Consider the following 24,735-nt stretch of genomic DNA (forward strand, 5'->3'; position numbering starts at 1 on the left):
CCCAGTGAGGTACGAGCTTGCTCCCTGCTGCAGTCGCCTCTTGTTTAAAACCAACCTTGGCTACTCTAACACCTCTCCTTCCGAGGGAATTGAACCAGCCGTGAGGTTGGGCCTGTTGACCTGGTCTTTCAGCACCACCCACACCCTGGAACACAGGGATTTGGGTTGGGAAAGCAGAACTTCCTAGGTACGATTCAGCTTTTGGGCGTACTTGGCTGCCCCAGGTCGCAGTGCACCTGTGCCCGTGACATTCATTAAGCAGAAACTGCAGCCCATCACTGTTTCCACTTGCAGGTGGGGACGGAAGGCCCAGGGAGAGGAAGACAGGGTGAGGGGGTGGGTGCATCCAAGGGTCACACTTCACTTCTTTTTTTTTTTTTTAAGAATTATTTATTTTTCTTTGAAAAGCAGAGCTATACAGGAGTAGAGATAAACAAAATCTTCCATCCACTGGTTTACTCCCAAATGGTTGCAACAGCCTGTGGGTACAGGGACCGGGACTGGACACAGGCCCTCCTCTTTATTTTAGTATCTTCCATCTTGCCCAGTTGTGGAATGAACAGTCTTGGTACCTCCTGGGTGTGTCCCTGGGCTGGGCCCTGCCACCCACGTGACGGCGACCTATGCAGCCTGGGCCTTTCCTGAGCTCTCAGTCCGGTGGGGAGTGCCCAGTGTCCCCAGCCACTGATGGGCCAGGAGGCATGGCTGTGTGTGCCAGCCTGGGGGCTCAGGGAAGGGTCCTAGCCGTTGGAGAGATCACCTGAGTCTTCTGGCTGTTGTCCACTACAACATGTGGGCATTGCTGGGGAGCTGGGCTGCTGCCCACATGTGCCCAGGCCCTCTTCCTGCCGACTCACTGCTTAGGCCTGGTGTCTGTCCTGCCTGCCTGACTCCTTCTCCTTTTTTAATTGTTGTTTTTTAATTTTTAAAAAAGATTTATGTATCTTTATTAGAAAGACAAATTTAGAGAGAGAAGGAGAGACAGAAAGATCTTTTGTTCGCTGGTTTACTCCCCAAATAGCAGCAATGACTGGAGTTGAGCCGACCTGAAGCCAGGAGCCTGGAGCATCTTCTGGGTCTCCCACGCAGGTGCAGGGTCCCAAGGCTTTCCCAGGGTCCTCAACTGCTTTCCCAGGCCACAAGCAGGGAGCTGGATGGGAAGTGAAGCCACTGGGATTAGAACCGGCATCCATATGGGATCTCGACACATTCAAGGTGAGGACCTTAAGCACTACACTATCGCACCAGGCCCCAGAAGGATGATTTTTAAAAACTAAACAGCATTACAAAGGGTACTAGTTGGGCCCGGCGGCGTGGCCTAGTGGCTAAAAGTCCTCACCTTGAAAGCCCCGGGATCCCATATGGGCGCTGGTTCTAATCCCGGCAGCTCCACTTCCCATCCAGCTCCCTGCTTGTGGCCTGAGAAAGCAGTCAAGGACGGCCCAATGCATTGGGACCCTGCACCTGTGTGGGAGATCCGGAAGAGGTTCCCGGTTCCCGGCATCGGATCGGCGTGCATCGGCCGTTGCGGCTCACTTGGGGAGTGAATCATCGGATGGAAGATCTTCCTCTCTGTCTCTCCTCCTCTGTGTATATCTGGCTGTAATAAAATTAATAAATCTTTAAAAAACAAAACAAAAAAACACAAAAGGTACTAGTTACAATCCATTTAGCTGAATTCCTTTTTAAAAAGCGTACCCTGGTGGGGCAGGTGCTATGGCTTGACAGGCTAATCTACCACCTGCAAGTGCCAACATCCTGTATAAATGCTGGTTCATGTCCTGACTGCTCCACCTCCCATCTAGCTCCTTGCCTGTAGCCTGGGAAAGCAGTTGAGAATAACCCAAGTTCTCAGGACCCTGCACCCACATGGGAGACCCAGAAGAAGCTCCTGGCTCCTGGCTTCAGATTGGCTCAGCTCCAACCATTGCTGCTATTTGGGGAGTGAACCAGTGAACAGATCTTTCTGTCTCTCCCTCTCTCTGTAAATCTGCCTTTCTAAATAAAATTGTTTTTAAAAGAATCAATACCCTGGTACCTGGAGCCTTTCTCTGTGACCTGCAGGATGTTGAGATCCTGTCCCCACAGTCGTGAGCATTCAGAGTGTGGTGCCTAGGGTGATGGGACGCCCTGCTTGTCATTGTTTATGACAATTGCAAGAGCTGCTTAACTGCCTGCTGCCCCTGGCCTCTGTAACAAGGAAGAAATGCCGAAGTTCAGTTGATGTTCATGAGACCAGAGGTGACTTCCCTCGGATTCCTGGATCTGGGTAGCTCAGGACCAGGGCAGGCGAGGGCTTGGCTGTGTTTCTCAGCTGGAAGCTGCCCCCATTGTGGAGCCAGTGCCTGTCCCCACCCATTGGAGTTCTCGGTGCCACCAAGCGCCTAGGCCTTTGTCAGAGAGCTCCTTCTCCCACGCTGCAGGAAGGGTGCTGAGCCGGGCCCAGACCCGGCCTCTGGGAAGGCTGGCGCTGGCCTCCCCCCGCCCCCCGGCACTTAGGTGTGAGATCAAGAAGAGGCTCCGGCTCCTGCTGTTGAACTGGCCAAGCTCTGGCCACTGCAGCCATCTGGGGAGTACACCGAACCTCTCTCTTCTCTCAATGTAATTCTGCCTTTCAAATAAAAATATTTACTAAAAAAAAATGTTTAAAAAGATACTTACTGGGCCTGGTATGGTAACTTAGTGGCTAAAGGCCTCACCTTGCATGTGCTGGAATCCCGGCTGCTCTACTTCCCATTCAAATCCCTGCCTGTGGCCTGGGAAAGCAGTCGAGTACGGCCCAAAGCCTTGGGACCCTGCACCTGTGTGGGAGACCTGGAAGAGGATCCCGGCTTCAGATCGGCTCAGCTCTGACCATTGCGATCACTTGGGGAGTGAACCAGCAGAAGGAAGATCTTTCTCTTTCTCTCTCCTTCTCCCTGCAAATCTGACTTTCCAGTTAAAAAAAAAATCTTAAAAAAAAAAAAAGATTTAAATAATTATTATTATTTGAAAGAGCAGAAGAGAGATCTTGCATCTTCTGCGTTGTTCCCCAGATGGCTGTAGTGACCAGGTCTGGTGCAAGCCAAAGGCACAAACCCAGAGCTCCATCCAGGTCTCCCCAGTGGGAGGCAAGCGCCCGAGCATCCAGACCCTCCCCTGCCACCCTCCTAAGCAGGAAGCTGGGTCAGAAAGCTGACGGCCAAGACTCTGACACACCAGCGTGGAGTGCAGCCTTGTGCCCCGGCAGTAACCCTGCCCGAGAGCCAGCAGCTGAGGCGTTGAGCTCTCTGCCCCATTTGCAGCCTCTCTGCGTCACCCCTGATAAAACCCGGGCCCCGGCCGCCAACACTGAAAATGGCGCGAGCCACTTGCTTATCCATTCGACTGGTGCATGGATTAACTAAATGTGGTAGGCTATGTGACTGCTACTCAGCGGTGAACAGCGCGAAAAGCCGGCTGCAGGAGGCCGTACGGGGTCTGATTCTGGTTTTTGAGTTGGTCAGAAAAGGCAAGTATATGCAGACAGAAACCTCATGGTGGGCCAAGGGCTTCCCAAGGACAGGCAGGGCTGTCAGCCCGCCCGGCCCTGCGCTGCTGGAGCAACTGTGGGTGTTTGGGGCGTGGGCATGGAGGCGTGCACAGGCGCAGGTCACTGCTGTCCAGAGCCGAGGTCCGGTCCTGGCGCTGTCCTGTGCCCTTGAACCAAATTCTGCTTCGGAGTGAGGGTTCGGTCTCAGCACCAGAGCAGCGACCACCTGCACTGGCCCTGGTGGCAGGGTGGGCGGAAACAGGCCAGGAGTGGCGCTTGCTGCCAGCCCCCGGGGACCCATGTCTGGGTGGACCTCGGTGCTGCCCATGGTGCTACTGGGGACATGGTCGTGACCCAGACAGCCCCAGGTCAGCGGGAAGGCAGCTGCTGAGGTGGGGACTGTTGTGACATTTGCATACCCATGTCCAGGGACCCAGGGTGTGCTGCATGGAAAGCTGGCTCTGGGATTGGGGGTGCCTGGGGCAGCGGTGGGGGGGAGAAGGCAGAGTATGGCCGGTGTTGGGGGAGTGACCCGAGTGGGCCTGGCTGTGGGGTCCCACACTGGGTGCTTGTGTCTGCAGCCCAAAACGTGACCGTGGAGGAAGTGATCGGTGCCTACAAGCAAGCCTGTCAGAAGCTGAGCTGCAGACAGATCCCCAAGCTCCTGCGGCAGCTGCAGGTACGGGTGGGTGGGCTGGTGGGCGCCCAGGCAGCCCCAGGAGGGCTCCCTGCCCGAGACTCCCGTGTGGGGAGAGCACTTCTTGCTCGGCTGGATGAGACATCTCCTGTGTTGTCTGAATCAGGGGAGTCCCCCGAAGCCATGCCCTAACACACACAGGGGGACGATGACAGTGGACGGTGACACGCGGGACGTGGGGCTCACTAGCTACAGACGTGTCCTCCCCGCCATCTGTCGCAGGCACCTTCCCCACAGCAGGTGGTGCACACTGCCTGGTGCCTTCCCACCTGAAGCCAAGCTTTCTGTAGCTGCTCTGTGTACCTGGGGCCTTGCCAGGTGCTGGCAGCTGAGCTGGCAGCTGTGGGACGTGTCCAGGCCCCTGCCTGACTTCACATGGACCAGTCCCCTCATGCCCAGAGGCCGGAGAACAGGCCCGGGGCTCTGGGTGCTCGGCAAGTGCTCGGCTAGGCAGAGGGGCGGGGGGAGCTCTGAGTTCGTTGTCCTCCTTGCTCCCTTAGGAGCTCTTGCTAGGCCCAGCCTGGGGCCCCCCTTCCTTGCAGGCCTTGACCAGCTCAGCTCGGTCCCTGCTGCAGCCCACACCTCCGCCTAGGTGGGGGCTCTCTTGCCTCTGCACGACTCTACAGGTGCCCGCAGCCCCTCCTGCTCTCCAGGTGGCTGGGCCTGTCAGGCCTCAGGGTGGTTCGTGTTCAGACCTGTGAGCACGGAGCACGCTGGTGGCCACCTTGCTCTAGGCCTCATGGTCCTGAGCCCCAGCCTGGCCCCCCGCGCCGCCTTAGCTGAGGAGTGTGCAGCAACAGGGCCCCCGCCTTGGGAGCCGTCCGGCTTGGGCAGGTGCTGGCCGGACACCCTCCTGTCTGCTTCCCCAGGAGTTCACGGACCTTGGGCACCGCATCGACTGCCTGGACCTGAAAGGTGTGTGCCCTGGGGCTGAGGTGACGCTCGGGGCTGCTGCCTCAGCCTGGGCCTGCTGGGTCAGTGGCCCCTAGTGCCTGCTGCCCTGAGGGAGCGGTGGAGCCAGAGCTCCTCGGCCAGCCACACAGTGCTCACAGGCGCCGTGTTCCCCAGGCGAGAAGCTGGACTACAAGGCCTGTGAAGCCCTGGAGGAGGTCTTCAAGAGGCTGCAGTTCAAGGTTGTGGACCTGGAACAGACGAATCTGGATGAAGATGTGAGCAGCCCTTCCCCTGGCCCACTGTGGTGTGGGTGGAGAGGCCCTGGCAGAGTGAGGACAGGAGGGACACAGAAGGGGATGTGCTTGGGCCTGGGGCCTGCCCTGGAGGTGTCACCATCTACAGGGTGACCAGGAGAGACATCTGAAAGCAGCCTGTCCACCCTTGGGGGTTTGGAGGGAAGTCCGGGGGGAGGTTCTAGAGACCCCGGGACTGAGGTCTGTCCAGGCTTTGCTGCACCGCTGGCACCAGGACCTGGGGTGCTACCGTTCAGCTGCTCCCTCCAGGCTGGACACCCTGATTGTACTGGGCCTCTTCCCTGAGGCTGTCCCTACCCAGAACCCCTTCGTGTCTCTGGGAGCCTGGGCCTGCTCAGCCTGAGGTGGAGCCTTGTCTCCGCCCGCAGGGTGCCTCTGCCCTCTTCGACATGATCGAGTACTACGAGTCGGCCACGCACCTCAACATCTCCTTCAACAAGCACATTGGCACCCGGGGCTGGCAGGCTGCTGCCCACATGATGCGCAAGGTGGGCACCTCCACTCCCTGGCACATCCCACTTGCTAGGGTACCTGGTGCCTGGTGCCAGGCCCTGAGATCTGGATCCCAGTGGGGAAGCAGTGCCAGGAGGTGCCCTGTCCTGAGTCCTCCCCGGGTCCCTCTCCCTTTGCTCCTTTTTGTTGAAATCCCTGGAGGTGGTTATAGCAGCTACCCTGGTTTCATCCACATGTGGGAAGGCTGTGCCCAAAGAGAGGAGTGGCTGGCCTGAAGTCCCCACCTTCCATGATGGGGAGCTCACATGGAGGCCCCAGGCCAAAGCTTTCCTCACCAACCCCGGCTTCAAAACCAGCTGTGACCTTGCCCTGCCCATGAAATGTGGGGAGGCAGGTCCTTTGGCCCACGGGAGGCCAGGGAGGGGCCTGACTGGGTGCCCTGTCCCGGCCCCCAGACCAGCTGCCTGCAGTACCTGGATGCCCGCAACACACCCTTGCTGGACCACTCGGCGCCCTTCGTGGCACGGGCCCTGCGCATCCGCAGCAGCCTGGCCGTGCTGCACCTGGAGAACGCCAGCCTGTCAGGGCGGCCCCTCATGCTGCTTGGTGAGCCGTGGGCACTCAAGGCTGTGGGCCTGCCGCTCGCTGCGGCTGGGGAGGGACGCGGGGCTGGCCAGTGACCGCCCGCCTCATCCCCAGCCACTGCCCTCAAGATGAATGTGAGCCTCCGGGAGCTACACCTGGCCGACAACAAGCTCAACGGGCTGCAGGACTCGGCGCAGCTGGGCACCCTGCTCAAGTTCAACTGCTCCCTGCAGATCCTTGACCTCCGTAACAACCACGTGCTGGACTCAGGTGTGCTGCTGGGCCTCGGCAGACCCCATGATGCCCTCCTGGGGGCTCACAGCGCCCCTAGAGAGCCATGACCAGCTTGGGCAGGGGTGGTCGGATACACAGCAGAAGTCAGGGGACCAAGGAGGAGGTGAGACACTGGACAGGAAGTTAAGGTGGCCACAGTGTGCAAAGATGTTGGAGTAAGATGGTGCTGGGTGGAGGAGCGCCATGTGCCATGGTGCCGGGCAGTAGGCTGGGCACCCCGGACAGAGCCAGCCTTTGGGAAAGCGCTGAGACAGAATCCAGGAGAGGGACTAGCAAGTGTGAAGGCCCTGCTGTGGGAAAGACTTGTGCAGCTGTTTGCCATTCTGCAGGGGGCAGGGTGCACAGTGGGAGGACTCAGGCCTGTGCACACTCCCATCCCTGCTATCCTGTGAGGTCGGAGTGGGACCCTAAGTCCAGCGCCCCCTGCAGGGCAAATACTTCCCCACCTGCCCTGCTCCCGCCTTGTGCCACTGCCCTGCTTGGCCCTGGGCACTTGTACACTAGGTGATGGAGACAGGCAAGTTCTGGGCTTGCTGCTGAGACCAGGTCTCTGCTGCTTGCTCCTGCAGCAGAGACTGTTGGGTGGGTGTCCCCGGGATGTCCAGGGGCCTGGGAGCAGAGCCAACTGGGCTGCCCACCACACCCTGACCGCAACCTCCTCCAGGGCTTGCCTACATCTGCGAGGGCCTCAAGGAGCAGAGGAAGGGGCTGGTGACCCTAGTGCTGTGGAACAACCAGCTCACACACACAGGCATGGCCTTCCTGGGCATGACGCTGGTGAGTCGGGCTCCGCCACCCTTGCCTGGCAGGCAGGCACGCTGCCCTGCGGGGTCTCTTCCAACCACCCCAAGAATAGGAGCCCCTTCTTCCCTGCTTTTTTGCCACATGGTGCAGTTAGCACAGAGAGGCCGTGCCTGGGTTAGGGCTGTTGCTGGCAGCCCCGCTGCTGCCTCAACTGACACATGTAGGAGTGGGGTTGGGGTTCTGCTTTTCCTCACCCAGGGGTGCTCGGGAGATCCGTCCCTATTTGGCCCTCTCTGGCTTTCCCCTGACCCCTCTGCACTTCTCTGTCCCTGGGTTTCTCCTTACCCCCACTCTGGCCCAGCCCCACACACAGAGCCTGGAGACCCTGAACCTGGGCCATAACCCCATTGGCAACGAGGGCGTGCGCAACCTCAAGAATGGGCTCATCAGCAACCGCAGCGTGCTGCGCCTCGGTCTGGCCTCCACCAAGCTCACATGCGAGGGTAGGCGCCACTCCAGGGTGAGGGGGCGCGGGGCCAGCCAGCCATCTGGGCATGGGGCCTGTGCCAGCCCCTGCCGTCCCCCTCGCAGGCGCGGTGGCCGTGGCAGAGTTCATCGCTGAGAGCCCCCGTCTCCTGAGACTGGACCTCCGGGAGAACGAGATCAAGACCGGCGGGCTCATGGCGCTGTCCTTGGCCCTCAAGGTGAACCACTCCCTGCTGCGCCTGGACCTGGACCGCGAGCCCAAGAAAGAGGCGGTGAGCAGGGAGGCCGGGGGGAGGCAGGTGGGCATGCCCGGCCAGGGGCCCAGGAACCCTAGCCAGGCTGCTCTGCCCTCAGGTCAAGAGCTTCATCGAGACGCAGAAGGCGCTGCTGGCCGAGATCCAGAACGGCTGCAAGCGCAACTTTGTGCTGGCGCGGGAGCGTGAGGACAAGGAGCAGCAGCTGCAGCTGTCGGCCTCCATGCCCGAGATCAGCATCACCGAGGCCCAGCCTGAGCAGCTGGAGGGGCCGCAGGCCACCCCCGCCACCGCCCAGAATGGGGGCCCAGAGCCCGGGCCAGGCCCAGAGTCGGAAGATTCAGACTCAAACTCTGATGGGGAGGACGAGGATGAAGATGGGGAGAGGGACGAGGCTGGCGAGGACACCACTCCCCCGGCACCTTGTCCTGCCCTGGTGCCCCCGACAGACTCCCTGGGCCCTGGGGACAGCAACACCCCTGGAGCCCCCTCCTCCCCCTCCGAGCAACGTATCTCCGTGTCCAGCCCGGGCCGGGGCCACAAGGTGTTTGTGGTGACCCGCGTGGAGAGTCCACCGGAGAGGGCAGAGCCCCCTGCATCCCCACTCCCCTTACCTGTGCTGCCACCACCAGCTGAGACCACCGACCACCAGGCCCTAGAGCCGGCTGAGCCGCAGCCACAACCACCACCGCCTCCGGCAGGGCCACCACTGCCCAATGGCCTGAAGCCCGAGTTCGCCCTCGCATTGCTCCCAGAACCGCCCCCAGGGCCTGAGGCCAAGGCAGGCCGCTGCAGCCTGGATCACGGTGAGGAGGGGGGACAGGAGGGAGCGGGTGGGGGGTATCTCTCCCCTTTGGAACGACCCTAGAGGGACAGATAGAAGTGGGGCTTGGTCCTCAGTATCTCCCCGTCCTCTGTCCCCACGGAGGGAGCATGTGGAGCCTCAGCCTGGCGTCTTGAGGCTCTAGGGGTAAGATGACATGTGCCTGCCCAGCGTCCCCTGAGGACAGACCCTGCCCTGGCTCGCACACAGAGCTGAGCTGCCCCCAGGATGACAGGGAGCTGGAGGAGCTGCTTCTGGAAGCCAGCCAGGAACCTGGGCAGGAGACACTGTGACACTGTAGGTGAGATGGCCAGGGTGTGGGCTGGGAGGGACCTGGAGGGGCCGGAGTGTCCCTGTCCTGACTGCTGGGCCATCTCTGTCTCTCCACTCCAAGTTCCTTTCTTCTGGTTGGGCTCTGCGACGTGGTGGCCAGAGCCACGAAAAGCTGCTCGCCCTCATCGCCAGCCTCCCAAGGCCCAGGGCGCCAGGGGCAGGGACCGCTCCCTCCAACACTACAGGGCAGGGGCTGCCGGTGTGGCCCTCCCCGCCCGGACTTCAGCACTTCTATTTATGTGTCCTTGCCTGTCCGCTCACTCCAAGACTGGAAGACGTGGCCGGCTCGGAACGGATGAGACGAGGAGGAGATGACAACAACAGTGGCCTCCAAGGATATCAGGCCACCGGGCAGGCCCATTGTAGAGGGGCCTGTCGGCCAAGCCTGCCTGTGGAGGCGGGGTGTCCAGGCCCAGGACTGGGCAGGAGGCGCGGCGTGATGGTGGTGGTGGTGGTGGTGGTGATTACTAGATGAGCCCCAGGCAGGGGGTGGGGGGCTGGGCGTGCAGGATCAGAGCTTTCTTTTCTTAAGTGCAATAAATCTATCAGGGAGTGGGGGCAGGCAGCGGCACAGTTCTGGGGACCCTGCTGCCTGGGCCGCGTGAGGTGCCCCCAAGAGCACTACAGGCTATGGGAGGCTGGGAGGGCAGGGGCTGGGGAGGGGCTGCTCCTGGCCGTGCGGCTCTGTCCACATCTTTTCTAATAAACTGGGGCTGGGCTCACCTGTGCTGGCCAGGCTGTGGCGTTGGTGGGGTGGTGGTGGCAGGAAGCAGGGGTCTTAGCCAGATGGGCGGAATTGCATCTCCCACCCTATCCCAGGTGACTCATGCCCTGGAATGTGCAGGTCACTTGATGCTCTGTGATGGCAGGGGGTCCCAGCCCCGTGTTTCCAGAGCAGGTGCAGGTCTCTAGGGTGCTGGATACAGCCCTCGGCCTCAGAAGGTGACAGCAGATTGCAGTCTGACCCCACCAGCCCCGAGTACTTGGGCGGGCAAGTTCCAAGGGCTTACACAAATCCAGCCCCAGGAACCACTCTGGCTCCCCTTGCCAGTGTGTGATGGGCATGCAGTGGGAGGGCTGCTGGTGGGCATTTCTGAGGACTACCCAGCAGGCTGCGGATCCAGGGGCTGAGGCGAAGCCAGCCCAGTACCGGTCAGCTCCCGTGCAGCCTTGCTGCTCCCCAGGACAACCGTGGAGGGGACCCCCATTGGGGTGAAGGGCTTGAGGGAGCCTTACACTACTTCCACCCTCCACCCCAGGTCCCTGTCATGCCTGCTGGAGCTGTGTGGGAGGTGGGTAAGGGGGAGCGCCTTCTGGCTGAGGCCGCTGAGGGACTGACCACCCCATGTGCAGAGGAAATTCAGTTCTTGGCCTTGGTTGGGGGTCTGAGTGCAGTGCCCAGGGGTCTCAGCAGGCCTTGGGTTAGCTGTGCTCCCCGCCCGTGCATATCCGCCTCAGGAGGTGTCTGGCCCCAAGTCATGCTTGCTTGTCTCCCATCCCCTCGGCCTCCACCTGTGCACCAGGTGGGCTGGGCCTGAGGGGCATGGCCGGTGGCCCTTTGTGTGGGACCACTGAGGTGCCAGGGGCCTCCTCCCAGCCTGTCCCTGCCTTTCCTGCACCCAGTGGATTTGGGAGTAAAGAATTGGGCTTGGCAGTAACTGTTGGCCATGCACACACACGTTAGTTTTTGATATTTTTGGAAACACAGTCTTTGGGGATGTTGTGAGCCCTGGACCAGAATGGGGGCCCTTATAGAGGGCCTTTGGATGATGCCAGCTCTGCCCACAGTGGACGTGCAGGTCCTAGATATCACCCATGCACCAGGGACCCCCTCCCCCAGGCTGTGGACTTGGAGTCTCCATAATGACTGCTCCAAGCCTGGGTGGGCCTGCTTTGTGGTTCTGGCTTCCTTCTCTTGGGGTCCTCCAGACTGCGAGACGGTCCCCTGGACCCAGGGTTTTCTTCCCTTTGCCTTCATTGTCCTGAGTGGTACCAGGGCTTGCGTCCTCATCGCCTCAGCTGAACACAGCTCTGACCACGTGACTGCTCAGCAGGGAGGTCACAGGGAACATCACCCTGGGAACCCACGTCCGCAGGCTGCTTCTGTGCTCTGGGGTGGGTGACTCTCACTCCTAGGCCCGGCAGGATAGCTGGCTGGCATGTGGAGAAAGGCAACTCAGCCTGTTTCTGTGGTGGGCAGAGGACCCTGTTCTCTGCAGTGCCCTCATCCTTTAGAGTTCGCGGAAGAGCTGCATGCTATGGGTGGGGGCAAGGGAGGGCAGTGTGGATCCCACTGGGCAGAGGGCCTGGCCTCACCCTCAAATCTCATCTAGGTAATGGAATCTCAAGAATAAAAAGAGAAGTCTGCCCCCTGCTGGTAACTGCAGGTGGTAGCTGTGGCTTCCTGCTGGGCCTGGGCAGCCCCAGTCCTTCCTGCCAGCTCCAGCCTGTCCACAGAGCGGTTGTTCCAGCCTGCTGGGCAGAAACTTAAGACTGGCATGTGGCAGGCAAAGGGGGAGGGGGCCATCGGTCCCAGTGACACAGCAAGGCCCCAGGGCCTCGTCTTGGCAGGCTGTCCCCTACTGGTGGAAACTATAACAGGTCCCCCCAGAAAACTACTCCCCTGCAAGGCCTGTGTGCACCCGTGAAATGGCCAGTGTGGTTCAGATGTTGGGGCTGCCCAGGCCTGGGAGCCAGGGCAGGCGAGCCCAGCATCAGCCCTGAGGTCCCTGGGCATGTTCAATGTGGGTCCCCACCGCTTGTGCCCACACCCACTGGGCTGGGCAGGCACTCCACAGGCCTGAGTGGCTGTTCAGTAGCCAGGGCTTGCCCAGAGGCCTGTTGCCCCAGCCTCGCCTCCCTAGCAGGTGCTGACCCCAGCCCTGCTCCCTGAGTATCTCCATCACAGCCCCTCCACCTCCCAGGGCTGCTCTGTGGCCTGTCCCTTGGGTAGCCCTGCCGTGACCAGCAAAACAGCCCCCCTTGACCAGTTACCTGTCCAGGGGAGGCAGTGCCACCCACTCCGGCTGGCTGAGATGCCTAATTAACCCATTATGCTGAGGGTGGAGCAGCCTGCTGAGGTCATCAGGGACGCCACCCTTGGGGATGCCAGTTCCGGCCTGCCCTCAGAGGGGCGGGCTCGGGCGTGGGGACAAGGACCTGGCAGGCCCTGGGGCCTGGGCGCTCCTGGCTGCCTGAGTCAGGCTGGCCTGCCAACCCGCCTGCCCTTCATTTCCATTTCCTCCACAGCCCACCTTGCTGCCAGGGATGCCAGCTATGGCTGCCAGGGCACAGCTCAGAGGCCTGGCCTTCCTGAGGAGGAAGTGGCCTTGGCAGAACTGGAGAGGCTTGGTTCCCAGCTTTGAGCCAGGGATCCCAGATGTGGAGACCAACAAGGGACTTTCCACACTTTTATTTATTGCACTTGAACCCTGCCTTCCTCACTGGCTCCTCCAGTCCTGCCCCCAGGGCGTTGGCACCTGCCCTGAAACTGCAGGCAACTGCCTGGGGCTTATGTGGCTCAGAGATTAGGAAGATGTTGCCTCAGGTACCCTCCAGCAGGTGCCATGGGCCGACCTTGCCACCTGCCCATGAGTGTCCACACTCCCGTCCCCTCCTGTTCCTTGCAGTGAGGGGAGCACTCAGGCCACTGGCCTCGGCTTGCCCATGTGAGCCCTGTCCTGAGTGCGGTGGGCTTCGCTGGCATTCCCCACCGCAGCCCGTCCTGTTGGCGATGCCCCAACTGCACTGTCTGCTCGGGCAGGGGACTTGGGTGGGCTGGCTGGCTTGAGCGCGCTGACTGCCCTGATCTGGCCCATGCGCCGGCGGATGGAGTGGTCGAGGTTGACCGTACAGCGGAGCAAGCACTGCGCCTCGGCCACGGTGAACGGGAAGTCAGCGCCCAGGAAGCGTTCGAAGAGCTCAGGGTCGCCATCCAGGTCGAGCACGTTTTGTAGCGCCTTGGTCATGGTGTGCAACTCACGGCTGTTGTCACGGAACACGTCCCAAAGGCGTGCCCGGCCCTCCGGCGCGCCCCCAGCCTGCTGCCGGTCCTCCAGGCACTGCAGCACCCAGCTAAGGCGGCAGGGCCACTGGTTGGCGAGCACGACCCAGGCCACAGCCTGTCGCGGCGTGGGGCCGCCGAGGTGCACTTGCTGCTGCTGCAGCAGGCGCACGGTGATGGGCACGGTGTTAACAATACGCCGCATGTACACTACGTTGTCCGGCACGTACTCGTACAGGCAGTCGCGCTCGTCGTGCAAGCAGGAGAGTGCCTCCTGGATGCGACGCGCCGCCTCCGCGTCGATGCGGCCTTGCGCGCGCTCAGCCCCGGCCTGCGTCTCCACGGCCAGCAGCTGTGCGTCCTCGTCGCCTGCATCACTGCTGCCTGGGCAGCGCAACTTGCGTGTGATCTCCCGGTAGAGCAGGTCGTCGCGGCTCTGCACAGCGTCCTGCAGGAACCGCAGCTTGGTGCGGCGCCCCATGATGGGCACCGAGAAGGGCAGCGTGACGGTGCGGTTGAGGAAGAGGTAGCCGTTGTCGGCCGTGCCCTTCATGTTGCCAGCGCTCTCGAGGCACGCCGCCAGGATGCTGGGGTCTACGACCAGGATGAAGATGAAGGGCGCGTGGCTGTCAGACAGCAGTGTGTTGATGGCATTGAGCACGCCCACCACGCGCTCTGGATAGCACGTGTCCAACCCGGTGACCTCGAGCACCACGCGCAGGCGACGCCGCTGGTAGATCTCCAGGAAGCATAGGAAGTCGGTGAGCAGCTCCACCTCCTTCTTCACCTCGCACATGAAACCCAGCTGGCTGCCGAACTTCTCGCGCGATACCAGCCGCTCGATCTTCTTGCGCTGGCTCACAAACAGGTGCTTGCCCACTGAGTACACAGCCATGAGCAGCCCTGAGCCCGAAAGAGTGGTGGCCGCGCCACCGAACACCTTGAGCACACTGCTGCCACCGCTGTGGCCCAGCGCATGACCACTGCTCAGGGACAGGTAGAGCAGCCCTATACCTAGACTCAGCGCCGCCAGCAGCGCCATCAGCGCCAGGCACACGCGGCGCCGGCAGTGCCATTCGCACTGGCCCAAGCCCGATGTGGTGGCCGGCTTGTTGCCCAGCACTGAGTACACGCTGAAGGGCAGCGCGCCATAGTGGTGCCGGATCCCCTCGCACAGTGTGGTCACCAGGCCGGCCCACAGCTTGTCAGTGCCCGCGTACTGCCAGGCGCTGAAGCGGATGAAGAGGAACTGCACGTTCTTGCGCCTCAGGTGCAGCTCGGTGATGATGGGCTGCAGGAAGACCAAGTAGCACAGCAGCCGCGGGAAGCCCCAGCCGCGCACGGGCCGCGGCCGCCACTGCACACGCTGCAGCTCCTCGGCCTCGCGCTGCGCCGCCTCTTGCTGCATCAACACTGTGGGGAAGCAAGAGCGTGGGGGAGACCGCGTGAGTGGGCAGATCAGGAGGAGAGGGGCTTGCGGCAAGCCACAGGGTGCAGGTGCGGGGGAATGTGGTGTGGAGGAGCCAGAAGCCAGCCTTGAAGCAGAAGTGGTCAGAGGACCCAGGGAAGATGGCGCCCTGGGACGAGAAAGCAGGGACAAGGAGCCAGAGCTGGGCAAGGGGCTGGTGGCGAACCCCAGGTCCAGAGGAAGGTGTCGGGGGCCAAGGGAGCGGCTACGCCATGCTGAGGAGGGCAAGCCCAGCAGATACAAAACCTGGCTTACTGCTCCTCATCCAGGGAGCCCTCTGTGATCCCAGGCTGAGTCCACGGCTCTGCCAGGTGTGGGAGATGGAGGCAGCACAGGGGCTGGGGCAGTGTCCGTCCCCTCCCCCACCTTGGGCTGTCTCCCCAGGGTACGGGGAGCATGGTTACATTTTTGAACAGTGCTTGGGAAAGACTCTTTGGGGTGGAACTAAAGGGAGGCTGAGAGCAGTGGTTGCCTGCTGGGTGATGAGTGTGGGCTGGGCGGGGAATGCCTGATCCCCCCTCTGTCGCCTCACCCCCCCAACACACACACACACACACACACAGATCCTCACTGGTAATCTTGTCCAGCATCATGTGCAGGCGGCAGCCGAAGGGCGCGTAGAAGCCCACGGTCACGGGGACCGGCACGTGGCACAGAGTCTTGGCCAGGCAGCTGCAGTAGACGTCATCCTCGGTCAGGATGTCTGGGTGGGGGAAGGAGAGTGAACCCGGAGTCGGTGAGGCTGGTGGGGGGCCACCCGTCACCCCTCCACCCTGACCGCCCTCAGCCCCTCTGCACCGCGAAGAGGCGGGTCCAGGCAAAGCCTGAGGCAGCAGCTCCTGTGGCCACTGGCAGCTTGAGGACAAGGCAGGCTGAGTCGGGGAGCCAGCTCTGGCCCTACACCCTGCCCTCACCAGGAAACCCTGCTGGGCTCTCTGCTGCATCCCTCTCCCCTTGGGCCAGTCTTGGCTACACCACAGCTCTCTGCTGCATCCCTCTCCCCTTGGGCCAGTCTTGGCTACACCACAGCTCTCTACAGGGACCCACCCACAGCATCGGACGGGAGCCACAGACAGCTGGGTGCCAGGGACCCAGGTGGCTGACAAGGACCCAGATTCCTGTATGAGGGTGCCCTTGACATGGGAGCCCTGTCTCCACCACCAGGAAGCTACAAACAGGACAGGGGGTGGGATCTCCTAGCTAGGGGCTACAGCACGTTGGGTGTGACTGGAAGCAGGGCCGGGTCAGCCAAGGTGGCGGCCAGGGCAGAGCTTGTCCGTCTCTGCCTGATGACCTCACCGCACTCAGCCCCTGCTTCCCTGGGTGTGCAGCGGACATCCTGGACCAGCGATCCGGTGGCCTGAGTCCTCACCGAGGGCTGCTCTACATTCCAAGCTGACCTAGCCCCTGCTGCGTGTCCTCGCCTCGGCTGTACTTCTGCGGTAGAACCAACCTTCCTTATTATCTTTTCCCCTGCACCTGTGCCACCCCACAGGCAGTGAGCCCCGTGATGCCCTCTGCCTGCCCTGCTCCCCTGGAACACAGCCCAGCACGCTGCTCCCTGCCTGATGCTCGCCCTGTCTCCTCAATACCAGAGCTGCCCAACAAGCCACCCACCATGTCCTCCATGGCCTGCTGGGCCAAGGGATGGACAGGTTGAGAAAAAGCAGAACCCAGATGTCAGCAGTGCGGGAGGCAGGGAGTGAGGCCTCAGCCATCCAGCCCAGGACAGCCACACCATGGGCAGCCTGGCCTGGAAGCCCTAGCGCCCACTGGGTAAGGCAGAGGCAGCCCCCGGAGCCCCAGGGGCTGGGATGAGCATCCACCAGGGAGCAGGTGAGTGAGCAAAGCAGGGGCAGCTAGGGCCAGAGCCCCCTTGGGTGAGCACCAGGGCTGTAGGAGGTGAAGGAACCGCAGGATGCCGGGGCTGGCAATGGCCGCACATCTGTGGGCTCGCTGGGCTCCAGCAGGATCCCAGCTGCCAAGGGCAGGGCTGGGCCGTTGCTGGCCGTGGCGGGGGGCAGCTGGGGTCTGGTGGCAGGGCCCGTGGGGGCAGTGGCCGTGGCTGGCAGCCCCTTCTGGGCCTTGCGTCCCAGGTGGAGTTGTGGCCGTGAAAGGCTAAGAGGTGCAGGCGGGGGCTGCTGTGGCCGCCACTGCTGCTGCTGTCGCTGCAGGACTAGGGACTGAGAACCCCTACGCCGGCCACCATTGCCACCACTCCGGTGGCTTGGGCAAGCTAGCTGGCATTGTGACTGGGGGGGTGGCCGACAGGGCCCACGGGCTCGAGGGGCCGCTGGGTCCTGGCGCCGCTGGTGACAGCATCCTGGAAGGAAGGAAGTGGGGGTGACTGGGCCTGGGTCTGCTCCCCCTCGGAGGCAGAGGCCTGGGGCCCCCTAGCTCCTGGGCCCATGGGGAAGGGGAACAACAGGTGGTGGCACAGAGAGGGGACAGCAGGGACTGGGTGAGTGGCAGGGGTCTCTATACTAGGGTCAGGCCAGGCTGGCAGGAAGGTGGGGACCCCTGCCAGTCCTGAGGGGCCTGGACTGGGGCTAAAGGAAGGTCAGAGCCCCTCTGTTGGCAATGCACCCCCTGCCTGCCCCAGGCACAAAGTGGGGGTGCCCTTTCCTACCCTGCTCCCCCAGTGGGGGGACAGGTACTAATTTTGCCGTAGGTGGGACTCCACTGTGCAGACACCCACCTTGGGGTACCCCAGCCCTCTCTCCAGGGGTCTGAGGGTCTGGGCCCTGCCGGCTAGCTATTCAGCACCGCCCACCTCTCCCTGCCGTGGCAACCTCCCCCCCTCCACAGCACCCTTACCTTTTTGGCGCCCCAACTCCGGGTCTAGAAAATAGCGTTCCGAGGTGGTCTCAGCGCCCTTGACATACTGGACACTGTAGTTGTTGTGCATGGCAGGGGGGGACAGGGGCCTGCTCCTGAGTGGGAGGGGGTGAGGAGGGCTCAGAGCCAGCCTCAGCTAGACCAACAACCAGGAACTGAGGTCGGGGTGAACATGGGCCTTGGGTCACTTGGGAGGGGGGTGGAACTGCATTCTGGAGAGGCAGCGTGGGGGGGGTGGCCAGGGGCCTCCTGGAGGGGGTCCCGACTGTGGGTGTGCAGGAGCTTGGCTCTGGGACACCAGGGAGTGCTAGTGGACATGAGGGGAAACTGAGGTTGGGTGCTTGGGGGTGGGAAGCCGGCAAGGTGAGAAGTGACTGAAGGCCTGGAGCCAGGCGCCTTCAAGGGACTGGGAGTGGGATCAGGGGAGGGGACAAGGTGGGGGCAGTGGGACCACAGCGATGAGAATCCTCTGGGCGCCACAGCGCAGGCGGGGGGCTGGCTGGGAAGTGGGAAAAGCAGCAGCTGTGTGGGGAGAAGGCCGCCCGGAGGGAGAGTTGGGGGCCCATCCTGTTCCCGCTCCAACCCGGGGTACCCGGACACGTACCTGGTGGCGGCCTCGCGGCCCCAGCGCCCTGTCCCACGGGAGGCCCGCGCCTTGCCGCCCGCCCAACCGGTTCTCCCGCCCTGGCCCCGCCCGCCTGGCGGCCGCCTGGGCACACACTCCACTCTGCCGGCGCTGCCACGGGGGTGGACTGCAGGCGGGGAGCTGCCCACGGGTCTCCTGGGCGCCCCGCCTGGCGGGTGTGGAGGAGGAGGACTCCCGTTTGATCCCCAGCCCAGCTGTGTGACCTTGAGCAGGTGAGGTGACCTCACCCCTCTCTGCGCCCCGGCTTCCTCATTGCTGAGTGGGCTGGCAGGAGGAATCAGGTAGGCGGCCACGTGCTGGGCACAGACTGACCCAGTTCCCTGGGGCAGGTGCCGTCCGCTGCGTGTGGTGGAGGGGTTCACTGACCTCCTATCCCCACCACACACACACACACACAGTGGCTCTTCGCTTTCTCGTCACAGTCCCAGGTAGGCTAGAGAGATGCCCCATTTACAGATCAGTAGACCGAGGCCCAGAGCCTGGGTCAGTGCTCTGTGCATCTCCTTGGGCAGGTGAGGATCGGCACAAGCTGGACAAGAGGGAAATTTAAGACACAATGGGGGCTGTCTGCTTTCCAGGGCCCCAGTGCCTTGCTGGGGGTAGACAAGCTCCCTGAGATGGGGTCTACCCTCCCTGGGGATGCCCTCTGCCTTCCACCAGGGATGGCTCTCTCCAGCCAGGGATACTAGCTCCCAGCATCCTGGGTGCTGTGGGAGTCTGGAGCTGGTGTGAAATGTGTCTTTGGGGAGAGAGGGGGTCCCCTTGCTTCCTGCTCAGCTGAGCCCCACAAGACAGCTTGGGTCCACGACACTCCCATCCCCCACAACTAGCGACTGGAAGAGGTGTGGGGTGGACTGTGTCTGCTGATGAGGAGGCTGCTGGGTGCTGGGGAGCAGGCTGGGCAGAGAACAAGAGAAGCTGGGGTCCAGCGCGGAGCCTGCCTGCTGGAAGGGTCCCAAGCAGGCAACAGCTCCGCTCGTCCATCTGTTGACCTCTTGGTCCAGGCCTCGGTTCACAGCTCCGAGGCTGGGCCACTCACCTACATTAGGCAGTGGCCGGCAGAGCCCAGTGTCAGTCCAGGAGGGATCCCCAGTGTCACTGATGTGGTCCAGGGACGGCAGAGGGGTGGCACCCGGAGACATGCACAGCTGGGCCCTTGTCCTGGTGTCACTCAGCTTTGCTGGGCCCGAGAGGTGCAAACCTGTGTTTTTTGGGGGGCGGTACATGGGGTTGCTGGCTCCTCCCTCGACCATGCAGCTTCAGGTCCTGACTGGCCCTGGGCCCGGTTACGGCCTGCTGTTGGGGAGCCCAGGCCCTGCTCCCCACATGAGAGAGAGCTCCAATCGGGGCTTCACCCACTCCCCGCCCTCTTCACCTCACCCCCAGCCCGGGCGGGCAGAGGGCAGCTCCGGACTTGTTGACAAAGCACAGCCTGGGGCTGGGTGTGTAGGGAGAGAGGTGTCTGTTCAGGGGCCACGCCATGGACAAGGGCTGCCGGTGGTCTGGGGTGGGGGGGTCCTGCTCCCCCCATCCTGCCATGACGTCACTCTCCATGTTTGTGTCCCTCTCCTCGCCGTGACCCGCATGCCACATGTAAAACCTTTATTGAATCCACCACCGCGGCCCCACCTGCCTGCCCGGAGTCCCCAGACCCCTCCTCTGGCACATGCTTCTGGTGCCTCGGGGACCCCGGCCTCAGCATCCCCGGAGTCCTCAGGGCTTCTGGTGCCTCGGGGACCCCGGCCTCAGCGTCCCCGGAGTCCTTAGGGCTTCTGGATCACCACCTGGAACTTACCTGCAAGAGAAGGGCTGGCCTCAGCGCCAGGCCGGGGCCTGCAGGAGTGGCAGCTCCAGGATGCTCATCCCTGTCCTGGGCCACGGCCTGGGGGGCCTGGACGGACCAGGCCCGTCGGATCAGTGGGTTCAAGGGGGTGATGCTGGCGTCCGGCTGGCCTGCGTCCTGGGGCTGTGTGGGCTGAGGACAGGGCTGGAGGCCAACATGTAGGCCACGGGGAGGGGCCCAGGCCAGGCCTCTCTGGCATGTGTGGCTCTGGTCCTCCCTCCTGGCCCCTGGGGGGCCCCGTGAGTGGCCAGCAGAACCGGAAGAGGGAAAGACGGGGGTGGAGGGTTGGCACAGAGGTGCCAGGGGACTTGTGCTTGTCTGATGGAGAAGGAAGGGTACATGCCAGGTGCCTGGCTGCCTCCGGAAATCCTCCTCTCCCCCTGCGGAGGTGGAACCAGGAGGACCTGCATCATGTCCAGCCAGCAGGGGTGGGGGGGTGGTGTCCTGGGATGACTGGGCTGTTCTATCCCAGTGAAGCAAGTTGCCAGGGCAGCCCTGGGGCCAGCACCTGCTGGGGTGACGCCAGCTCCTAGAGCCTGTGTGACATGGGGCCGGGCAGCGGGTGGCCTCCTCCCAGCACCCACGCAGGAGCCCCCAGCAGGCCGGAGGGGCGAGGAGAAGCCCCCTTCAGTGACTCACAGGCGGGCAGGGCTGCCACAGAGGCGGTGACCGAGCTCCTGAAGCCCAGGGTGTGGAGGCTGCCGCGCAGGATGCCACAGGGGAAGGCCAGGAACTGGGGTAGGGGGGACACAGACCATTGTGGGTAGCATGGGGAGGCCTGGGGCCTTAGCAGGGCGTGGGGAGGAAGTCCCAGGGCTGCTCCGCTCCCATACCTTGGCTGCTTCCTCCTGATACTGCAGGCCAGAGGCCATGGGGAGCAGGAGGGGGAAGCTGTTGTCCTGCAGAACGTAGGTCCCCTGGGGAGGGCGGCGGGGGGCAGAAGAGAAGCAGGTGGCCAGGCCTGAGGTTGGATGGATTCTTCATGGGAGCCCAGGGGGTGGGTCATAGACCCAGCCTCACAGCTGCCCTGGGCCACGCCCACCAGAGAAGACCCCCCACTACCCCCATCCTCACCTGGTGGTTGGTGCGCAGCCCGTCCATTTGCTTACGAAACGCGGCCACCCACAGGTCTCTGCACAGGAACTTGAGGACATCTAACTCCTCCCTGAAGACCAGCGTGTCCTGGGGCAGCCTGGGCCGGGGCAGGGGTTGGGGGTTCAGATGTGTGTGGTGGGGGAGAAGAGGAGACACCAGGCCATATATCCTGCCCCACCCAGGCAGGCCCAGCACCTGCGAGACCCGGCCCTGGGGTCTGCCCATCCCTGCTGGTCCCCAGCTCTCACCTCTCACCCAGGGCCTGGCCAACACGGAAGCCCAAGCTCTCCAGGACTGACAGGGTCACCCTCTGTCCCTATGCAGGCAGGGGAGAGAGGCTCAGGGGAGTGCGTCAAGGTGTGACCGGCCTCCTGCCTGCACCTGGGTCAGCTCCACGCTCTGACCTGCCCCTGCGGACCCTGGGAGGACTCGGGGGAGGGGGAGGGTTTTTCTTGGAAGTACCCCAAACGCCTGTAACTGGATTCACGCACTTTTCCAAGGTGGGCATGGGGCTGGGAGGGATGCATGGATCCCAGGGGAAGGTCTGATGAGGCAGGACCCAGGCCCACAGACCGGTAACAGCAGGTGGCTTTGAGGTGACCCAGAGTAGGGGCTGGGCTGGCCTGGGGCGTGGGCGCCGCCAGGTGACAGAAGGTAGGGACAGAGAGAAGGGCACAGAGTCCTGGAGCCCTTTGCCATGACCAGGGCCAGCTGATTTTGGCCTCGCCTCTGGGCAGGCCATGCCTGCTGCTGCTTTCCAAGGCCATCTGGGTGGCCAGTGGGAGGGCTCAATAGAGACCCAGGCCCTGGCAACATGTCCTGGCCCTGTCCTGCTCAGGGGAGGGTCCTCAGCCCAGCCCTGCCTGGCGTGTGGGTCCTTGGAGCTGCATCATGCACGCGGGCATGGAGCCCGTGCTGTGGTGGTGGCAGGGTTGGGGTGGGGGTGCTTGGGACCCTCCTGTTTGAACCCATGGGCTGGAAGGAGTCCCAGGAACACCCGCAGCTCTCATAGCAGGCCTTGCCTGGAGACACTGAACTGTGTGCTGGAAGGGGTAGGATATGACCGTCCAGTCTGCATGGGGACAGTGGGAGGACCCTTCCCCCATACGGGCCCCAGACTGTGCTGACACTCAGCGTCTCTCTGAGGTGCTGGGGGCTGGCACTGAGCCGGTCCTTGGCGGCCCCAGGCTCATGAGGGAGGTGACCCTTGCTGGCAGGGGAATCCTTGCGTGCCCTGTTGGGATTGATGAACTGGGGAAGCATAGTGAGCAAACTCAATGAGAAAGGCTGGGGCCCGGCACGATAGCGTAGTGGTTAAAGTCCTCGCCTTGCATGCGCTGGGATCCCATATGGGTGCCGGTTCTAATCCCGGTGGCCATGCTTCCCATCCAGCTCCCTGCCTGTGGCCTGGGAAAGCAGTCGAGGATGGCCCAAAGTCTTGGGACCCTGCACCCGTGTGGGTGACCCGGAAGAGCTCCTGGCTTCGGCTCAGCTCCAGTCATTGCGCTCACTTGGGGAGTGAACCATCGGATGGAAGATCTTCCTCTCTGTCTCTCCTCCTCTATGTATATCTGACTTTGTAATAAAAAATAAGTCTTTTTTTAAAAAAAAGTTATTTACTTTTATTGGAAAGACAGATATACAGAGGAGGAGAGACAGAGAGGAAGATCTTCCATCCGATGGTTCACTCCCCAAGTGAGCGCAACAGCCGGTGCTGCACCGATCCGAAGCCAGGAACCAGGAACCTCTTCCAGGTCTCCCACGCGGTGCAGGGTCCCAATGCATTGGGCCGTCCTCGACTGCTTTCCCAGGCCACAAGCAGGGAGCTGGATGGGAAGTGGAGCTGCCGGGATCAGAACCAGCACCCATATGGGATCCCGGCGCGTTCAAGGTGAGGACTTTAGCTGCTAGGCCATGCGGCCGGGCCGCAAGGAAGGAAGGAAGGAAGGAAGAAAGAGAGAGAGAGAAAGGCTGCTGGGAGCTGGCTGGCGAGGCCCCTCCACGCCCAGGTGGTGGGCAGGACAGTGGTGCCCCAGGTGGCATGGGGCTAGCAGCATCTGGTAGGACCAGAGTCAGCAGGCAGGCTGAGGCCTGGAGTGGACTTCACGGTGCTGGGGGTTGACGGCTGGCTGTCCTGTGCCTCAGTGCCCTCAGATGTCCCTGCTCGTCGTGACGGTGTGACTGGGTCACAGCCGTTGCTCGACACCTGGCTGTCATCACTGCTGGCCTCATGGTGCCCATCCCACTACTGTGTTGCTCAGATGGAGGCCGGAGGCGCACACCCATATGGCCAGCCACAGGGTGGCCGCACCTGCCGGCAGCAGAGGTATTAGATGTGGGGCATTGAGAATGGGGCCTGGGGCCTGGACGGAATGCAGATGAAGGCCAGGGTTATCTGGGGGGCTTTGCTGCGTGGGGGGGTCACTGTGCGGCTGAGAGAACAGTTTCAACACACCTCTTTTTGTCCTACCTCTGGGCCTCTGGCTGTAAGGGCAGCCCCGCCAGTAGGGAGGCCCCTGGGGCATCCGATGCAAGTTGGTTTTGCTGATCTAACAGGGGTCAGGAGGGGCTTGTGTCTGGTTAAAGGAGAGCAGTGGCTGTGCTAACCCTGGTCACTTGGTGGATCACCTGCTGGTCAGCCTCGGTCAGCCAGCTGTTTACTTCCAAGGCGGCAGAGGTGATGGCCGCCCCCTCGGCTCGCCAAGTTCCCAGCTCCCGGCTTTGGGGATGGACTGCCTGGCTGCATCCCTGACCGCCTCCCCGCGCGCCCCCGAGGCCCTTCATCCCCAGATGTGAGGAGGCGTTAAGGAATGGAGGAAGGGGAAGATCAAAGCCGAGCAGGCGAGACCTGGTGGAGCAGGGCAAGTGTGTTGAATGAAAGGCCCCGGCTTCCCTCGGGCTCCACGCCAGGTAACCAGGAAGCCCGAGCGCCCCCGAGGCCGGCACCCCGCCTGCCCCACCCCGCGGCTCCCGGCGCTCACCCCCGGGGTGCTGGGGTCGGGATCGTGATCCCCAAACTCCGCCACCATCTCCTGGTGCAGAAACTCGAAGAGCACGGAATCCGCCATGCGCCCACGGACCGCCTGGCGCAATCTGCTCCCATTGGCCGGCTCGCGCAAGCCCCGCCCACTCCCGCCTCCATTGGTGCTTTTGGACTTAGCCCCGCCTTCCCGCCCTGGGCTCACGCGCACACCGCGTGAGCCCCGGCGCCCAAAGGGGCGGGCCTACTCTTTTGATTGGCCACCAGTGACAACAGCATCTTCCGCCCGTCCCTCCGTCTCTTCTCTACTTCCGGATTCTTGAGCATTCCCATTGGCAGAACGAGTATTCACACGTGACACATCATTTGTGTTTTTCAACTCCTATTTGCCCACTACTGACTGGCTGGCCGCCCAACCGGGAAGCGCCGACCGGACCGCTTACCTATTGGCCGAGCCCCCTTTCACGTGACTCC

General features: G+C 62.5%; 3 protein-coding genes and 1 long non-coding RNA gene across 7 annotated transcripts in view; 2 read left to right on the forward strand and 2 right to left on the reverse strand.

Moving 5' to 3' along the window:
• The window catches only part of PPP1R37 (protein phosphatase 1 regulatory subunit 37), a 32,018-nt gene extending 21,908 nt beyond the window's left edge, over positions 1–10,110 (forward strand). Inside the window, exons 2-13 of one of the 2 annotated variants that reach the window (XM_058674708.1) lie at positions 4,093–4,190; positions 5,078–5,123; positions 5,277–5,377; positions 5,785–5,904; positions 6,325–6,475; positions 6,569–6,724; positions 7,413–7,525; positions 7,854–7,995; positions 8,084–8,250; positions 8,333–9,038; positions 9,266–9,356; positions 9,450–10,110. In XM_058674708.1, coding sequence (XP_058530691.1) covers positions 4,093–4,190; positions 5,078–5,123; positions 5,277–5,377; positions 5,785–5,904; positions 6,325–6,475; positions 6,569–6,724; positions 7,413–7,525; positions 7,854–7,995; positions 8,084–8,250; positions 8,333–9,038; positions 9,266–9,348 — 1,883 coding nt within the window. In that variant the 3' untranslated portion in view covers positions 9,349–9,356; positions 9,450–10,110. The remainder of the gene's footprint in view (positions 1–4,092; positions 4,191–5,077; positions 5,124–5,276; positions 5,378–5,784; positions 5,905–6,324; positions 6,476–6,568; positions 6,725–7,412; positions 7,526–7,853; positions 7,996–8,083; positions 8,251–8,332; positions 9,039–9,265; positions 9,357–9,449) is intronic. The other variant, XM_004597951.3, reaches the window with a different exon arrangement.
• Positions 10,111–12,824: 2,714 nt separating this feature from the next.
• NKPD1 (NTPase KAP family P-loop domain containing 1) lies at positions 12,825–18,552 on the reverse strand. Of its 2 annotated transcripts, XM_058674706.1 has the most exons (5): positions 18,302–18,552; positions 17,677–17,792; positions 16,748–17,182; positions 15,431–15,562; positions 12,825–14,804 (listed from the first exon to the last, which is right to left on the reverse strand). In XM_058674706.1, the coding sequence occupies exons 2-5, from the start codon at positions 17,765–17,767 to the stop codon at positions 13,030–13,032; spliced, it is 2,433 nt and encodes an 810-aa protein (XP_058530689.1). In that variant the 5' UTR covers positions 17,768–17,792; positions 18,302–18,552; the 3' UTR covers positions 12,825–13,029. The 2 variants fall into 2 exon arrangements, with proteins under 2 accessions (XP_058530689.1, XP_058530690.1); XM_058674707.1 differs by lacking the exon at positions 16,748–17,182.
• LOC131482228 (uncharacterized) lies at positions 14,258–24,459 on the forward strand. Its single transcript, XR_009246820.1, has 3 exons — positions 14,258–14,388; positions 24,072–24,191; positions 24,323–24,459. It is a non-coding gene; the product is annotated as an uncharacterized LOC131482228 (long non-coding RNA).
• On the reverse strand, positions 19,933–24,386 carry TRAPPC6A (trafficking protein particle complex subunit 6A). 2 transcript variants are annotated; one of them, XM_004597949.3, is made up of 7 exons: positions 24,263–24,383; positions 21,530–21,597; positions 21,261–21,378; positions 21,020–21,103; positions 20,826–20,919; positions 20,109–20,138; positions 19,933–20,058 (listed from the first exon to the last, which is right to left on the reverse strand). In XM_004597949.3, coding segments are annotated over exons 1-7 (483 nt in total). In that variant the 5' UTR covers positions 24,350–24,383; the 3' UTR covers positions 19,933–20,056. The 2 variants fall into 2 exon arrangements, with proteins under 2 accessions (XP_004598006.1, XP_058530698.1); XM_058674715.1 differs by lacking the exon at positions 19,933–20,058 and having other exon boundaries at positions 20,062–20,138; positions 21,296–21,378; positions 24,263–24,386.
• Positions 24,460–24,735: the final 276 nt, after the last annotated feature.

Source organism: Ochotona princeps, chromosome 16 (genome assembly GCF_030435755.1).
Source record: "Ochotona princeps isolate mOchPri1 chromosome 16, mOchPri1.hap1, whole genome shotgun sequence".
NCBI lineage: Eukaryota > Metazoa > Chordata > Mammalia > Lagomorpha > Ochotonidae > Ochotona > Ochotona princeps.

What these genes read in the sequence shown, in the direction of transcription:
- NKPD1 (XM_058674706.1), bottom strand. Translation starts at nt 17,767, where the DNA reads ATGCACAACAACTACAGTGTCCAGTATGTCAAGGGCGCTGAGACCACC. An exon ending in GGAGTTGGGGCGCCAAAAAG is followed by an intron (nt 17,183 to 17,676) that starts GTAAGGGTGCTG and finishes CCTTCCTTCCAG; the next exon opens with GATGCTGTCACCAGCGGCGC. An exon ending in CTTCACCTCCTACAGCCCTG is followed by an intron (nt 15,563 to 16,747) that starts GTGCTCACCCAA and finishes TCCCCCACCCAG; the next exon opens with ACATCCTGACCGAGGATGAC.
- TRAPPC6A (XM_004597949.3), bottom strand. Translation starts at nt 24,349, where the DNA reads ATGGCGGATTCCGTGCTCTTCGAGTTTCTGCACCAGGAGATGGTGGCG. An exon ending in CCGACCCCAGCACCCCGGGG is followed by an intron (nt 21,598 to 24,262) that starts GTGAGCGCCGGG and finishes CTGCCTGCATAG; the next exon opens with GGACAGAGGGTGACCCTGTC. An exon ending in GGCCAGGCCCTGGGTGAGAG is followed by an intron (nt 21,379 to 21,529) that starts GTGAGAGCTGGG and finishes GCCCCGGCCCAG; the next exon opens with GCTGCCCCAGGACACGCTGG.